The 18571-nt window shown below is 36.7% G+C and overlaps 1 protein-coding gene and 1 long non-coding RNA gene across 3 annotated transcripts; one reads left to right on the forward strand and one right to left on the reverse strand.

The window, feature by feature from the left end:
• Positions 1–9787: 9787 nt before the first annotated feature.
• LOC133039039 (uncharacterized) lies at positions 9788–12410 on the reverse strand. Of its 2 annotated transcripts, none has more exons than XR_009688580.1 (7): positions 12111–12410; positions 11820–11972; positions 11227–11319; positions 10946–11002; positions 10714–10842; positions 10533–10623; positions 9788–10067 (listed from the first exon to the last, which is right to left on the reverse strand). It is a non-coding gene; the product is annotated as an uncharacterized LOC133039039 (long non-coding RNA). The 2 variants fall into 2 exon arrangements; XR_009688581.1 differs by having other exon boundaries at positions 9794–10067; positions 11205–11319.
• A 2948-nt stretch (positions 12411–15358) lies between these two features.
• LOC115696324 (L-ascorbate peroxidase 2, cytosolic-like) lies at positions 15359–16379 on the forward strand. Its single transcript, XM_061117880.1, has 5 exons — positions 15359–15477; positions 15579–15753; positions 15842–15907; positions 16057–16191; positions 16281–16379. Exons 1-5 carry the CDS (start codon positions 15359–15361, stop codon positions 16377–16379), a joined length of 594 nt encoding a protein of 197 aa, XP_060973863.1.
• Positions 16380–18571: the final 2192 nt, after the last annotated feature.

Raw genomic sequence — 18571 nt, forward strand, 5'->3', positions numbered from 1 at the left:
CAATACCCTAAATTACGCAAAAACGGGAAAAACTAAGGCTCGGGAAAAAGCCCCAACCGGCACACCGGTTCCCAACCGGAACCCCAGTTCCTGGGTACCGACCGGTCGACCGGTTGCACGGGGCTTCTCAGAACCGGTCGACCGGTTCTGAGCTGGGAACAAAAATTTGATCCCCTTCAATTCAAACCAAGCCCAAACTCTCCAAAACTTTCCAGAACACCTGCCTATACCTTAATAAATTCAAATCAAGCAATAAAACACCATAATCAACTCCAAACTTAAAAACACCATTGGAGACTAAAGATGAGCATTCAAACCTCTAATCTTGAACAAACCATACAATACCTACCATTAAAGCTTAGAACAATCATTAGAAACCTAGACTAACTTAAAAATTCACAAATAAACAAACCTTATTACCACAGTACCAAAAACTCAACTCTTGCATCAAAACTAATAAAAAACAAAGAAAACAAAGGAAAATAAAGCTAGGGCAATATACCTTGAGTTGAAGCTTCACAATTCAACTAAAATCACACTGAATTGCTTTGGAAAAATTAGGTTCTCAGCTGGTTCCTTGGTGTTCAAAAGAGAGGGAAGAAGAAGACTTAGAAATTTCTAGGTTTGTTTTTCTCTAATTTTCTTTTTCTTGTTTTTACTTTACTCTTTATATTATTTAAAATTAAAACATATTATCTTACTAAAGATATATCCAGCCCCCCAAATCCACTAAAATCCAAATAAAAACCAAGGAAAAGACCTATTTACCCCTAACTAAATTAAAATAGCTACTAACTACCAAGGATGAACTAGTCATTTCCAAACCCTGAAAATTCCAATACCGCTAAAACCTAATAATGATACTTCGATAATATACTATATCATATAAAATACGACTCTCTAAAGGCCCAACGTCGCTTTCCACAGCTTCTGAACACAATCACAAAAATTGGGTAATTTACATAAAATAGCATAATAACATAAATAATAATAAATATATTTCCAAAATATACATTTCATAATTATAAATTAATCTCATACATAAATCCTAATTATTTAATAATTCAAAGCATTAGTCATATGCGGTCTTTACAATCATCCCCCCCGATAAAAGGATTTCGTTCCCGAAATCTACCTGAACAATTCAGGATACTGAGTCCTCATATCAGATTCTAATTCCCAAGTGGCTTCTTCCACTTTACTATTTCTCCAGAGCACTTTAATCAACGATATGATTTTAGTTCGAAGGACCTTTTCCTTCCGATCTAGAATTTGCACTGGTTGTTCATCATAAGATAGGTCAGGTTGCAACTCCAACATCTCATAACTCAGAACGTGCATTGGATCAGACACGTACTTCCTCAGCATGGAAACATGAAATACATTATGCACTGCAGACAATGGAGGAGGTAAGGCTAACCGGTAAGCAACTTGCCCAACTTTCTCCAGAATTTCAAAAGGTCCAATAAACCTAGGGCTCAACTTACCTTTCTTTCCGAAGCGTCTGATTCCTTTCATTGGGGATACACGCAAGAAAACATGGTCCCCAGGTTGGAATGTAACATCCCGTCGCTTGGGATCTGCATAACTCTTCTGCCTACTTTGGGAAGCAAGCATTCGCGCCTTAATCTTATCTATTGCCTCATTTGTTTTCTGAACCAACTCAGGGCCTAAGTATTTCTGCTCTCCTGTTTCGTCCCAATGAATTCGGGAACGGCATTTTCTGCCATAGAGCAGCTCATAGGGAGCCATTCCTATGGTACTTTGATAGCTATTATTATAGGAGAATTCAATCAGAGGTAAATACTTACTCCATGACCCTCCAAAATCCATGACACAAGCTCGTAACAGGTCTTCAAGTATTTGAATGGTTCGCTCAGATTGCCCATCTGTTTGAGGATGAAAGGCTGTGCTGAATTTCAAATTAGTTCCCATAGCCTTTTGTAAACTCACCCAAAATTTTGACGTAAATTTAGGGTCTCTATCTGAAACGATTGACTTCGGTACTCCATGAAGACGAACAATTTCTTTCACATACAAATCAACATACTGATCCACTGTATCAGTTACTTTAACAGGTAAGAAATGTGCTGACTTTGTAAAGCGATCCACCACAACCCAAATTGAGTCGTACATTCCTGTGGTTCTAGGCAAGCCAACCACAAAGTCCATTGCAATGTCTTCCCACTTCCATTCTGGAAGTGTTAATGGCTGAAGTAACCCTGCCGGTCGTTGATGCTCAGCTTTAATTTGCTGACAAGTTAAGCACTTAGTGACATAGTCCACCACATCCCTCTTCATCCCATACCACCAAAAATAAGGTTTCAAGTCTTGATACATTTTGGTGGTTCCTGGATGCAATGAGTGAGGAGTAGTATGAGCTTCTTCCAGAATTTCTTTCTTAAGTTCATTGATATCAGGGACACACACTCGTGCTTTAAACAATAGCATTCCACTTTCAGAAGTTGAAAAGTCTTTAGCTTTGCCCGCTAAGACATCTTCTCGAGTCTTAACCAATCCAGGATCTTCCATTTGGGTCACTCTGATTCTTTCCAACAAGTCTAACTGAAGTGTCAGATTAAATAATCTCTCAGTCACCAATTCAATGTTTGCTCTAGTCATCTCCGAGGCTAACTGAGGAGAAATCATGACCATGTTGGATATCTGATCAGGTCCCTTTCTGCTTAAGGCATCTGCCACCACATTTGGCTTTCCAGGATGATACAGGATTTCAAAGTCATAGTCTTTTACCAACTCTAACCACCTTCTCTGTCTCATGTTCAGATCCTTTTGAGTGAAAAAGTACTTGAGACTCTTGTGGTCAGTATTAATCTCACACCTTTCACCATATAGATAATGTCGCCAAATTTTTAAGGCGAACACCACTGCTGCAAGTTCTAGGTCGTGAGTTGGGTAACGTTGCTCATAATCTTTTAATTGCCGAGAAGCGTAGGCTATGACTTTATATGCTTGCATTAATACACAGCCTAAACCCTGCCTTGATGCATCACAATACACCACAAACTTTTCTTGATCAGATGGCAATGCTAGAACAGGAGCTGTAATCAACCGTTGCTTCAGCTCTTGGAAACTGTTCTCACACTTATCTGACCAAATAAATCGCTGATTTTTCCTAGTTAACTCGGATAACGGCATCACAATTTTGGAAAATCCTTCCACAAAACGCCGATAATAACGCGCTAAACCGAGAAAACTTCGAATTTCAGTGACTGATTTAGGTCTAGGCCAATTCTTCACTGCCTCAATCTTCCCAGGATCAACCATAATCCCGTCTTTCCCAACAATATGCCCCAGAAAGGACACTTGTGACAGCCAGAACTCACACTTTTTGAACTTTGCGTAGAGTTTATGATCTCTAAGTCGCTGCAGAACCATTCGAAGATGTTGCTCATGTTCTGCTTCTGACCGAGCGTATACAAGAATATCGTCGATAAATACAATTACAAAATTATCGAGAAAATCCTTGAATACCCTATTCATGAGATCCATAAAGGCTGCCAGTGCATTTGTTAACCCAAAAGACATAACCAGGAACTCGTAATGACCATACCTGGTTCGGAAGGCTGTCTTCGGGATATCCTCTTCTCGAATTCTCAATTGATGATAACCAGACCTCAAGTCAATCTTAGAGAATACCGTTTTGCCCTGAAGTTGATCAAACAAATCGTCAATTTTGAGCAGAGGATATTTATTCTTAATGGTTAACTTATTTAGCTCCCGATAATCGATACACATCCGAAGAGTTCCATCTTTCTTCTTCACAAATAGCACTGGGGCTCCCCAAGGTGACACACTAGGCCGAGTGAACCCTAAATCCAACATCTCTTAGAGTTGTATCTTCAGTTCTTTTAATTCAGCAGGTGTAACACCCTAACTAGCATAGGCGTATTACGTGATTTTTAAATATACTGTGCAGCTCGTTGCTAATCAACGAGGTTTATGGAAAACATGATTAATTAAAATTTTTGCTTTTTAATTAAACTTGTAAAATATTTATACAAAAGACTCGGGATCCCGATTACAAAACCATTTACAAAAGTTTATTGATTATACAAAATACTTGTCGCCTAGCGACTAATTACAAAATAGCCTCGCTGTCCCGATGATCGTACGCTCCAGGCCTAACCGCCCCGACATGTACAATCTCCACCGGCTCGCTCACGGTCCATCAGCTCTAGCCTTGCCCTTACCTACACATAAACATAGCACTGTGAGTCGACAGACTCAGTAAGAAAAGCATAATAATACTCATACATAAATCCCAGTCATGATCAGACGCCCATACCCCTGACCATAACCCTAACTGCCGTGTCCAACACGGTACTGAGTTCTGAACGTTCATAGGGACGGTACTATTGACAAGTAACAGCCTAATCGGTCGAACCGGTCATACTCCGGCTGCTGGTCATACTCCAGCCTGTACCGACGTGTTACAGTATCAGCCTAATCGGTCGAACCGGTCATACTCCGGCTGCTGGTCATACTCCAGCCTGTACCGATGTGATACGTCAAATAGTACGGAACCACCAACCTAAGTATCAGCCTAATCGGCCGAACCGGTCATACTCTGGCTGCTGGTCATACTCCAGCCTGTATCGACGTGATACAGTGTCAGCCTAATCGGTCGAACCGGTCATACTCCGGCTGCTGGTCATACTCCAGCCTGTATCGACGTGACACAGTTGGATGGTTCGAAGCCATCATACATATCTAATGTAATCTAACAGGCTTCCTACATGCACGCTAAACATGTAATCTACATATGCATACTGTTATACTAATCTTACCTGGATTCTGAATTCAGGTGTGCCGGTCAACCTGACTGGAACTATCTGCGCGGTGGATTACAGGCTCCTAAACCATAAAAATCACAACACTATAAGTGATACGCTAAACCACTTCCCGGGGACTTAAACTAGGAACTTAAAGTTTCCCTATCGATAAAAAGCATGGCAATACCCCAAATACCATAAAAACGAGGAAAACTAGGGTTCCTGAAAATTCCCCAACCGGTAGACCGGTTTTGCGACCGGAATTCCGGTTCTGGGAATTCCTGAACCCTCATCCGGAATTCTGGTTGCACAACCGGAATTCCGGTTCCTCGCAGGAACTTTTCAAAAATTCACAACTCAATCAAATCCAACCCAAATCACACAAGACCTTCCAGACCTGTTCTAAACATCCTATAGAACAATTCTAAAGCATCAAACTCACCCAGATTGCACAGAAACAAAAAGTGCCATGAGAGCTCCAAGCTTTGAGTTTCAAACTCAAACTTTGTTAAAGCTCACTTACTACCCTCAAAACTAGATTAGAACTACATAAGCATGCATAAAAACACTGCAAAAAACAAACTTAAATTCATGCAATACTCACAGTCACCAAATTCTCCATTTTCTCTTTGAAAACTAAACTTTTGCATAGAAAAACCATAATTTTACTCAACCTAACTATCATGCATCACAAACAGCTCAAATCAACTCAAATAAACAAGCTTAAATCTCTGAAAATATCAACAACATCCCAGCAACAAAAATCCAAACAAAACTAAGCATGCAACCTATTAAACTTACTCAAATTCACATAAAACTTAAAGGAAAGCTAAGGGAAACATACCAACAACTTGAGATCACTAGAGTTTTGCAAAATAGAGCTTGAATCACCAAGGAAATTGGCTGGTTCTTGATGCTCCAAGAGGGCCGAAAAAGAGAGAGAGGTTTGAGAGAAAAGCTTTGATTTTTTTAACTTTGAAATTTTTTGAAACTTTGAAAAATGAAGGAAATGCCACATAACCCTTTACTTCAGCCAAAATTACATCAAATAAAACACATATTTCTCATTTATTAAGCCACAAAAAGACAAACTAAGAATGGGGCAAAATGACCATTTTGCCCCTTCACACTAAAATCACATAAATAACACTAAAGGGGTATTTTTGGAAAATTCTAAATTCCCGGCCATTCCCGACATTCCCAATGTCTAATAAACCGTCCCAAACTACTAACATACTAAGTTGTGATTTTACTGAGCCAAACACCGAGTTCCATGTTAACGGGCACCGGAAATGAAAAATTATGAAAACTACTAAATGACATAAAAAATGCATCTCTGAATTCAATAATAACAATATAAATAATTTCATAATTAAACGTGATTAACTGCTAATTTCCAAATTAAACTAAGCGGTCTTTACAACTATTCCCCCCTAAAAGGATTTCGTCCCCGAAATCTAACCTGAATAACTCTGGATATTGAGTTCTCATATCTGACTCTAGCTCCCAGGTGGCTTCCTCCACCTTGCTGTTTCTGCAGAGAACTTTGACCAATGCTATGGTCTTATTCCGAAGGACTTTATCCAGACTGTCCAGGATCTGCACTGGCTGTTCTTCATAAGTCATATCTGGCTGCAGTTCTAGGCTCTCATAACTAAGTATATGAGAGGGATCTGAAACGTATTTTCTGAACATCGAGACATGGAATACGTTGTGAATTGCTGATAAAGCTGGAGGCAACGCTAACTGGTATGCCACTTGACCTATCTTCTCGAGAATCTCGAAAGGTCCTGTAAATCTAGGGCATAACTTGCCTCTTTTCCCGAAACGTTTGATCCCCTTCATTGGAGACACTCGTAAAAACACATGGTCCCCTACTTGGAACTCAACATCTCGGCGTTTCGGATCAGCATAACTTTTCTGTCTACTCTGTGAGGCAAGCATTCTAGCTTTTATCTTCTCTATTGCCTCATTGGTCCGCTGCACTGACTCTGGACCTAAGTATTTTCTCTCCCCTGTCTCATCCCATTGGATGGGAGATCTACATTTCCTACCGTATAACAGTTCATAGGGAGCCATCCCTATCGTACTCTGATAACTGTTGTTGTAAGAAAATTCTATCAACGGTAGATATTTATTCCAAGAGCCTTCAAAATCCATAACACAGGCTCGCAACATGTCCTCCAATATCTGAATTGTCCTTTCGGACTGACCATCTGTCTGAGGATGGAATGCTGTACTGAATTTTAACTTTGTACCCATTGCTCGTTGCAAACTCTGCCAAAATTTGGAGGTGAACTTTGGATCCCTATCCGAAACTATAGACTTCGGTACCCCGTGAAGTCTTACAATCTCTCTGACATACAATTTTGGCAACTGATCCACTGTAAATGATGTTCTAACCGGCAGAAAATGAGCAGATTTCGTGAATCGATCCACCACTACCCAGATGGAATCAAACAAACCCGTGGTCCTAGGTAACCCGACCACAAAATCCATCGTGATATCTTCCCACTTCCATTCAGGTAGGGTTAAAGGCTGCAACAACCCTGCTGGTCTCTGATGTTCAGCCTTAATCTGCTGACAAGTGAGGCACCTCGATACGAATTCTACCAAATTCTTCTTCATACCACTCCACCAGAAGTACGGTTTAAGATCTTGGTACATCTTAGTGGTGCCGGGATGCATAGAATAAGGGGTAGAATGAGCCTCCTCAAAGATCTCATTCCTGAGTTCCACACTGTTCGGAACACAAACCCTAGCTTTATACAAAAGCATCCCGTTGTTTGACACTGAAAAGTCCCTGGCTTGACCAGCCAAAACTTCATCTCTGATCTTCATTAACTCTGGATCCGTCATCTGAGCTGCTTTAATTCTTTCCAATAGATCAGATTGCAGCGTTAAGTTGTGAAGCTGACCTACCATAAACTCAATGCTGGATCTAACCATATCCTCTGCTAGCTGAGGCGAGATCTGAACCATACTAGCTACTTGCCCGGGACCCTTTCTGCTCAGGGCATCGACCACTACATTGGCCTTCCCAGGGTGATAGAGAATCTCACAGTCGTAATCTTTCACTAATTCCAACCAACGTCTCTGTCTCATGTTTAAATCTTTCTGAGTAAAGAAATACTTGAGACTTTTATGGTCGGTATAGATTTCACACCTTTCTCCGTAAAGGTAATGCTGCCAAATCTTCAATGCAAAAACCACCGCGGCCAACTCTAGATCATGAGTCGGGTATCGCTGTTCGTAATCCTTTAACTGACGGGAGGCATAAGCGATGACCCGATCAGCTTGCATCAACACACGCCCCAGACCCTGTCTGGATGCATCGCAATAAACAACAAATTTCTCGTTGTCTGAAGGCAAAGCTAGCACTGGAGCGGTAATCAACCTTTGCTTCAGCTCCTGAAAACTAGCTTCACACTTGTCTGACCAGACAAACCGCTGATTCTTCTTTGTAAGTTTGGTTAAGGGCATTGAAATTTTTGAAATCCCTTCCACGAACCTACGATAATACCCAGCTAAACCCAAGAAGCTTCTGATCTCTGTCACTGTCTTCAGTCTCGGCCAATCCCTGACGGATTCGATCTTTCCGGGATCCACCTTGATCCCATCTTTGCTCACAATGTGCCCTAAGAAGGACACTTGAGATAGCCAAAATTCGCATTTCTTGAACTTGGCATAAAGCTTGTGTTCCCGAAGCCGTTGCGGCACCATCTGAAGATATAACTCATGCTCCTCTTCAGATTGAGAGTACACAAGGATGTCGTCGATAAACACAATCACACAGATATCGAGGAAATCCTTGAATACTCTATTCATCAAGTCCATGAATGCTGCAGGAGCATTGGTTAGTCCGAACGACATAACCAGGAATTCATAATGTCCATACATAGTGCGGAAAGCCGTCTTCGGAATGTCCTCCTCTCGGATTCTCAACTGATGATAACCCGAACGGAGATCAATCTTAGAAAAGACCGTCTTCCCCTGAAGCTGATCGAACAAATCATCGATCCTAGGTAATGGATATTTATTCTTCACTGTCAGCTTGTTCAATTCTCTGTAATCGATTCACATCCTCATAGTTCCATCTTTCTTCTTGATGAATAAAACCGGGGCTCCCCAGGGTGACACACTAGGCCGAATAAACCCGATGTCAAGCAACCCCTGGAGCTGAATCTTTAATTCCTTAAGTTCAGCTGGAGCCATTCTATACGGGGCTTTGGAAACCGGTTCCACCCCTGGTGCCAAATCTATCACGAAGTCAATCTCCCGCTGAGGTGGTAACCTTGGAAGTTCTTCGGGAAAAACATCTAAAAATTCCCGAACTACCTTGATGTCCTCTAGCCGAATGGTATCTGGCCGAGTGGTGTCCACTACCACGGCCAGAAACCCTAAGCATCCACCATGCAATAATTCCCTAGCTGACATGGCTGAAATCACCGGGATCCGAGATCCCTGAACTGAACCAACAAACACGAATGGTTCTTCACTTTCCGGTTGGAAGATCACCTCTTCCTTTTGCAATCAATACTCGCCGAATATTTAGATATGAAATCCATTCCTAAAATAATATCGAACTCTACTAGGCTCATCTCTATCAAGTCAGCACTTAACTCTCTACCATCTATTCTGATCGGCATAGACCTAATCCACCTTTTGGAGATAACTAACTCTCCGCCAGGCAATAGGGTTCCAAACCCTGATTCATATCTATCATACGGTCTATCCAATTTACTAAAGACTCTGGCTGTCACATAAGAATGTGTAGCCCCAGAATCAAACAGTACTGAGTAAAGCGAGTTATTAACAGAAAGCTGACCTGTTACAACTGAGGGGCTGGCATTTGCAGTAGCCTGAGTGATGGCGAACACCCTAGCTGGAGTGGGTATCGCCGGAGCCCTCGGTGCCTCTGTGCGGAGCTAAGGACAATCCCTCTTGAAGTGTCTGGGCATGCCACAGTGAAAGCATCCCTGACCTTTGCATTCACCATATGCGTGGATGAACTCATCATATGGACATACAAATATACCACAAAGAAAAAAGGTAATATTAAAGAATACTATCAACAACAACAAAACCTTACATTGACCAATAAACAAGCATTTTCTAGGGGGATGAATCTTTGGACATTAAATGTGCAGCAAGCAAGTAGAAACTGAAGGCTCTCTTCTTATCACCCAATGCTTCATGGGCAAGTCCTAGTGTGTGATATGCATCGGGCGTAACTGGTGCTCGTAAAACAACCTGATGCAACACAGATATAGCCTGCAAAAGTGTATGTGAAATACCTTAGCAAGGAAAAAATAAACTACAATTCAGCTGAAAAAAATTGCATTACACATACCTTTTTCAACAGAAAAAGAAAGTTCAACCTAAATGTGTCTATAGTTTTACAAAATTACCAGCAGATTCTACATTATTCGACTCCTTAAAAGCCTAAACTATATTTCCATGAAATATTTCAAGGAAAACTGAAACCTAAATTTTTCACATCTAATACTTTTCTTAAAACACAATGAATTCCAATTTTTCATGTATCAGAAAAGAAATCAATAATATTAAAATGAAAAAAGAAAAACATTTCTCCCTTAAGAATATCAAAATAAGAAGTATCAAACCAATCATTTAATTATATAATAGTTGTGAAGCAAACTCAGTGAATTAAAATTCTATTATTAAAGTTAAAATACTACGCATGTCAAAATCCACTCTGATAATTATACAACTTACTCAATAATCCAAAATAATCTGCAGCTCTAAGAGGTCTCTCGCAAAGTTCCTCGAAAGTAAATAAAGCACATCCATCAGCAGCTAGTGGAACCTGTTGAAGTAAATCATTAATATATATTTATATTATACAGGACTAAATGATATGCTGTTAAATGCCATTGAAAAATGAGTTAGCAAATACTTGTAATGTTCTTCCCATTACTACTTCCACCTCTTTTGGACCAGCCTTGTGTTTGCCAATTAATTCTTCAAATCTTTGCTTAAGGAAATCAGATAAATCTTTACCAACAAAGTAGAAACCTTGTTGAGACTGCCGTCAAGGGCAAACATAATGAAGTTGTTAAGTAATATATCTCACTTATATAAAATTGAATTATATCGCAAACAAATATAGAAGCAGTTAGTATCACTACCGAAGTCAATTTCCGATAGTCTACAGAGGAACCAATTTGATGGACAATGCATCTTTCCTGCAACAAAATAGTTTTCCAAATTATCGAATGAATAATAAAAGCATGGAAAAAGATGCATACACAAGTACGGGAGTAGAAGAGTATCGCCAAAAATTGTTGCTAACAATTTGACACGAATATAAAACAACTAACACATTTCTCTTTTCTAACCTAAGTTGCACCAAAAGTTAAAGGCTGATTAAACATATACACAACTCACCAATCTACAGTCACTTACACACCTTCAGAGTGGAAATAAATGGTAGAAAAAGATCTTGTTGTAATCCACCTTCGTATAGGTTGTCTGGAGCACGATTTGATGTGGCAACAAGAATCTAAAATTCCACAAACATACAGAAAACTAAATAAATAAACATTTATGATGAAAAATAATTTTCATTAATAAAGAAAATTGGAATTCATTTTTCCTTGCTTATCCAGATAAAAAATGTGCTCAAAACGGCTTAAAGATTCCTGCCATCTAATCAAACAAATGTTAATGGCTAATTTATATCGTGAAACATCCAACAAATATGTAGAAGAAATTCCATTAGAAAGGTTTTCAATAAAGTGAACCTGTAGTACCAAACATTTTCAAGTGATGTTTGAGAAATAGAGTAGGATTTGATAACTTTTTTACAAGAGTTTTGATAATTCTATTATTATTACAGAGCATAGCAAGAAAAATTAATTCAAAAGCCACATTAATCCAACCAGCATAGGATATCTAGTCTCATTGAGAAAATTATGACAATTTTATTCTATCAAATCATCTGTCTTCATATATATGTTAGTTTGATAATCATTTATTGTGAATTTTCTAATATGTTTATACCTCTTTATGACGACGCACAGGGCACCTAAGAATTCTGCATTAGCAAAGGACCACCATGACAGACAGCAGGGCAGCGTTTTCTATTCCTTGACACCATCTCTCAAACTCAAGGGTGAGATTCTCAGGCCAATTTTGTCAACAAGGAACCAAAATCTAGAAGCAAGATACACAAAAAGGGAAAAAATATATATGTATAAAATAATGCACACCTCTTTCTGATTTGAGCAAGAAAAAGAGACAAAGAATGAAATTGAGAAGAAAAGCTGAGGAGAAAAAGGGTGAAGATCGCACCTTTAAGGCTCCAATCTGACGGTGTTTTGGAGTTCCCAATCGTCAAGACCTGCCATCCCTTGATCTTCACGAGCTTTCTAAGCGAATCAGAGGCATAATCAGAGACAGAGACGATGATCCACCTCTCCATCCAAAAATTCGCATAAGGTGAACCCTTATCAGTGATTGGAGTAATCGAATTCCAATTCACTTTGGGGAACTCGATCTTCTCCAAAGCTTCAACCTGATTCTCGAAGCAGACAAGCGTCGTGGTATCACCGACATTCCGGAGAAAAAAGACAGCGGCAACAATCGATTGGGAGTGGGACTGAGAGATCCGGTTAGGTTAGGGCTTTTGCAACTATTCGTAAGGTTAGAGAAGGATGGTCGTATAAGATTATAGAAGTGTTAACTTCAAGCGTTAATCTTCCGTTAAATTTAACAGAATATTCTTTTATTTTTAAAGTATATTCTGTTAAACCAAGAATTGCAATTAGATAGGCACTTTTAATATATAAAGATATATACCCAAATGAACAATATATATACATATATAAAACAAAAACAAAAAAAAATTCTGTTGTAAATATAAATATATACACAGATTATAAATCAAAAATATACATACCATAACAAACAATATATATACAGATATAATTTAGACATTTTTCACACAAAAATAAATAGTTTTTCCCATAATTTTTTCAGCAGTTTCATCCACGAACATTATACATGGTTGAGATGAAAATAAATCACAAACAAGCCCCAAAAAAAATTCAAACACAAATAAAAACCATAAATCGAATAGAAAAATGGAAAAGTGTAGATTCAATACCTGTGTTGAGAAGGCGCCGTGAGATTGTGGTCACCAAAATCGCAGAGAGAAGGCGGAGGCGGTTGGGACTTCCGGCGCCGATTACGCTTGAAGTTGAAAATGGGGAAAAATGGAAAAATGGATTTGTAGAGAGGAGGGAGGCGGTTGGGTATTAGGGTTAGAGATTTGAAGAGAAGAAGGGAAAAATGGGAAAGTTGGGTCTGATGGGGTTTATATAGTGCTATTAGCGGCGGACCCCGCCGCTAATAGCAATTAATGATTTTTTTTTAAATAAAATACTATTAGCGGCGGGGTCCGCCGCTAATACCCCGCCGCTAATAAATTCAAACGTAACGGGCGGGATTTTTCCTGCCCACTCATTAGCGGCAGGGTCCGCCGCTAATAGTAATAGCGGCGGACATCCCGCCGCTAATAAATTTTTGAAAAAAAATAATTTTCAGCCACCCAATAGCGGCGTAAACGGGGGTCCGCCGCTAATACAGGCCTTATTAGTGGCGGAATAGCTCCGCCGCTAATGCCCGAGCCACTATTGGGTGTAATTCTTGTAGTGCTCCCTCTACTGCTTATATAACCTGCACATAAGCTTATCAAAGTTAATCATTTTATCATTAGTAATTCTTGAAATGAGAAATTGTAAGCAAAATGATCACGTTATTATTATTATTATTATTATTATTATTATTATTATTATTATTATTATTATTTTAAAAAAGGCATTTCATCATGAAAAACAATCCAAATAAAAACTTTCACTGGATTTTACAAATGAATTGATGTGAGAATATTACAATGTAAAGAACACAAAAATTTACAATCAAATCCAAACAATAAATGTCTCCACATAAATACAAAAACAAATAAAGCAAAATCAAAATTACCCTGAAGAAGAAAAACACTCAAATAGATATTAAGTTACACTGTGAAGCTAAAATTATTGCTTGAAACACCAAATGTACTCACTGAGTTGCTTGACAATGATAACATTCAAGTGACATTCCACCATCTTGATCACCAGAGAGGAAATTGAACTGACTTCTCTTAGTTAACTTTGAATCGTCATTATATTTAATCAATTATTTTCAAATTAACTATTTAGAACTGGAAGATCATATGCAATATACATTACATATATAGTGTTAAGAAAATATTAAAGCATCAGATCAGATTTAAAAAAATAGTAAATAAAAATTATATTATGTAAATAAGATCTAAGCAGTATGTGCAACCCACCTATAATCGATTGTTTGATTAAGAATCAACTCATCTATTGATTAAATAAGATTGAAATCGACCCACCTATTTATTAATTAATATAAAATAAATTCAATTAAATAATGTTGGGAAGAAGAGATTAGATAACAGCAACATCTTCTACATATCTTTACATATTAAAAGTGCCTATCTAACGACATTTCTTGGTTTAACAGAATATACCTTAAAAATAAAAGAATATTTTATTAAATTTAACGTAGGTTTGATCTCCCGTTAACAAATAAACCCAAAAAATTAAACAATCTTTTTTTAAATTTAAAAAAAATCATGTTAGACACATAGCTCTCTAACAAACCGTATATCCCCAAATTATCAAATCTAATTCTCTCGCTTTGGTTTACGATCAACCAAACGCAGCAATGGCTTTGGACTCAGGTATAGGTTTTTCCAAGAAGTCTATTTTTATAAAACAAATAATAAAAAATAATTTACACCAACACAATCTTTTTTTTTAACCATTTCTCCCCCTCTCAAAACATATTCTCTGCAGCATCGCCATATAGTCACCTATTCACCTCTACGTTGGAGCTTATCAAAAATCTCGTAGCCGTCGCCTCTTTGTTACCAAGTATCCCTCTCCATCACTCTCTCTTACATGTATTGAACTATGATTCAATTTCATACTCGTAAGGCATTTAATGTTTATTAATTTTTCGTTGAATATGTTTTGCTTCCTTATAATGGAAGAAAATCATGTATGGGTTAGCTTTAAGTAGCTAAAAAAATCTTCAAATCTGAACCTCTAATTTGAGGTACTTTTATCAGGATCGATAGATTCTCTACGCTCAGCACCAATCACCGTAAATAATACACAAACACCAAAAATTCATTGCGATCGAAGATTCAATGTGATGAATATATGCATATATTTTCAGTAAATAAGGGGTCAGGTCAAGTCATGTTCTAGATGAATGAATGTATGTTCAACGGGAAAATTAATGATAATGTATATGGTAATACTATGAAGAAATAAATGTTGGGATCCGAAGTAATGTAGTTTACGTGTTTTGTTACTAATTATATTGTTGATCACTTGATTGTTGTATTAAAAGAAAATCAGGTGTTTATACACATTGCTATCTTAGATAAATTGAAAATATAGTTTGTTCCTTTGGGTTTGGGTTATTATATCCTGTTATATCTCTTCCCTAAAAACAGAGATATGTCAAAGAGATACCCAATAGTCAGCGATGATTACATAACTGCCATTTGCAAGGCCAGAAAGAAGCTCATGGGTGTCATCTATGCGAAAAAGCTTGCTCCTCTTATGCTGAGGCTTGCGTATGTTTTCATATTGTGTTTTAATCTATTATCATTAATTAGTGTGTATCAGAGTCAGAGGACGGAGAAAGTGATACTGTTATTTGGGTTGTCTGTTGCAGATGGAACTCGGCTGCAACTTTTGATGTTATCACAAGAACTGGGGGCCCATTTGGTACAATGCGACTTGAAGCGGAGCAGAATCACGATGCCAACATTGGTCTTACTGACGCTGTTCAATGCTTGGGAGACATAAAAAAGCAATTTCGAGTGATCTCATATGCTGATTTGTACCAGGTGCTTTAACATTGCTTGTATTTTGGACTTGATTAGCGCCGTGTGAATAAAGTGAATGCAGGATTTATGATGTGTTGTTTGAAATTAGTTGGCTGGAGTAGTTGCTGTTGAAATCACTGGTGGTCCAGAGATTCCTTTCCACCCGGGAAGAGAGGTCAATGATTGAATTTTCCAGACTTTAAACTCTTTTTTATCATCCCATCTCATAAGGGTTGGTTAAATCGAATGAATGAAAAAGAAAGAGAAAGTAGTGACTAGAAAGAATGAATTTACATAATTCCTTTGTGATGCTGTTGAACACAGGACAAGCCTGAGCCGCCACCAGAAGGCCGTCTCCCTGCCTGCACCAAGGGTTATTGCGCTATTATAAATTTGTGTTTATATGTTTGTTTTCGTATTTATGGAGTTTTGGATTTGTGGAGTTGTGGCCACACTTTGGTATTTTGGATTTGTTTGGTTATTTCAAAGCTTCATTTCGTACTATCTCGTTGATAATAATGATAAAATATTCATTAACTAATTTGCAGGGGCAGTGCTATGTGTATAACAGTGGATATCATGGATCATGGACCGGCACCCCTGACATTTTTGACAAGAGCTATTTTGAGTATGTTTTTTGTTACTAGCCATATCTGCTATGGAGTTCCACAATAGCATATAGGATGAATTAGGTCGACAAATATATAGTTTCTGCAAAAATTTTAGCCACCATAGACTTGATAATTTTTTTAGTTTATTTGTGTATTTATGCTATTTTTTTTTTATGAATTACTCTATTTAAAAATGAATATGTTTATATAAATATAAATATTCAATTATGAATAAATTAGAACAATTCAAAATCAGAACAAATAAATATTAAAGTATTTCAATAAATTCATAAACAAATAAATCAGAACAATTCAAAATCTCAAATCAACAAAATTAAAAATTTAAATTTATAATCTTTACAAATATGAAAAACTTAAATAAATCTATCTACCATTGTTGTTGCCGTTGCTTAGCTACTGAATTCTTAAGCAAAAACCACTAGAACTTATATAAAATTAAAGCCACGTAACTCTCATATATATATATATATATATATATATATATATATCTTTATACTAGCAAAAAGCTACGTGCGAGGCACGTATACTAAATTTTATGCTAGTTTTTTTTTTATGTTAGTTGAAAGTGATATAATTAAAAATTAAAGAAAAATTATTATTAGTTATTAGGTGAGATTATTATTATGTGTATCTAAATATTATAGTTTATAATGTTGTCAACTAAAAGTGAATACCGAATGCAATATATTAGTGTTTAAGAAAGCTTGATGATTTAAATATGTTCTAAAGTTAATCCAAAAATAAATTAAATTGATGTTCCAATACTTAAAGAAACATTACTTAAATGGGAGTAAGATAACAAGAAAATTAAAAATCAATCTCTAAATTATTGATAATTGAAGATAACATTTGTCTAAAAATTGTAAATAAGAAAACTAATGATAGTCATTGGTGGATTTCAATCTTCATTTGCTTCGATAGAGACAATAGTGTAATTTTTGTATTTTGCACTTTTCATTCTAGTCGGATGCGCATATATCTGGATTGTCCATTTTTTCGTTGATAAATTGAATTTGGTAGTGTCGACAAAGCAGCGGTGTTCCTACAAATCGTGATGTATTTTCATTTAAAATGATTAGACATGGTGCGCATAGCGTATTTAATTAAAAAAATCAACATTATGAAAGGCATGTAAAACTATATTATTTTTTTTAAAACAACGCCTCTGTAGTATATTTCATTAGTTGGGCAGCAATACACGAAAATATTTTTTCCACAATATCTGTGAACATGACAGCAGATAGGCTCTTTGTATTATCATCAAGTTCAACATATGTTATGGCACTGAAAAATGCATAATAAAATTGTTAGTATCTTTTTTTATTTATTTATTTTAACTTAATTTCAATAACATCATATGTTTTTTGTAATATACCATGGTGTAGGAAATCCTTCCTGACCGTATGTTGGCTTGTCACATATAATTTTTTCATTGCGAATGTATAAATCTATTTTTTTATGACATGCGTCACATGATATGTAATAAAAACTCTGGACAGTATCAGCTATTTTTATTGCCGCCTCAATCCAAAAATATTTTTTCTACATCCAAATCAAATGGTGTTAATAATAGTAAGATATTGAAATAAAAGTTTTATAAAGTAAATATTATAGTAGTCTTTACCTCATTCAGTTGTATATTTTTCGTCAACTCTGAAATTTGGATGTTAGTCACTATTTCGCTAATATATTTAATTGTGCTTCTAATTTATGAGCACGTGATAAAAAATAGTGCTGTAATGTACTCTCTGATTTGTTTTTTTTTTTTGCATCTAATGCCTCAAGTTAATTATGATAAGTTTTGGTGGGTTTTAGTAAATGTTTTTCTTTTTCTGGTTTGCATTAATAGCTAGATCATAGAGAAATTAATAAGATTGGCATTCATTTTTGTCGCAGCATATACAAAGCAGCATGATTATAATAATACTTTAAGTTGCTTTTATTTTCATTTAAAAGAAGACGAAATTATAAATTTTATGGCTTCTTAATTATAATGTATGTGCTAAAATATAATTTTTTCTTTTAATGAGTGTTTTTATAGGAAAATCGAAAAACATTGAAAAGCTAAATTAAAATGTAAAATTAGTAATGTCGAAAATTTCAAAAGTCAAATTATTTATTATTTTTAAAATAATTATTAGGTGAGGGCCCTATCAGTTGTGAAATATCCTACCGTTTGAAAATAATGCATATTCCACTCCTGTCCT

This window comes from Cannabis sativa, chromosome 6 (assembly GCF_029168945.1).
Source record: "Cannabis sativa cultivar Pink pepper isolate KNU-18-1 chromosome 6, ASM2916894v1, whole genome shotgun sequence".
Classification (NCBI taxonomy): domain Eukaryota; kingdom Viridiplantae; phylum Streptophyta; class Magnoliopsida; order Rosales; family Cannabaceae; genus Cannabis; species Cannabis sativa.

What these genes read in the sequence shown, in the direction of transcription:
- LOC115696324 (XM_061117880.1), top strand. Translation starts at nt 15,359, where the DNA reads ATGTCAAAGAGATACCCAATAGTCAGCGATGATTACATAACTGCCATT. An exon ending in CATATGCTGATTTGTACCAG is followed by an intron (nt 15,754 to 15,841) that starts GTGCTTTAACAT and finishes GTTTGAAATTAG; the next exon opens with TTGGCTGGAGTAGTTGCTGT. An exon ending in GGAGTTGTGGCCACACTTTG is followed by an intron (nt 16,192 to 16,280) that starts GTATTTTGGATT and finishes ACTAATTTGCAG; the next exon opens with GGGCAGTGCTATGTGTATAA.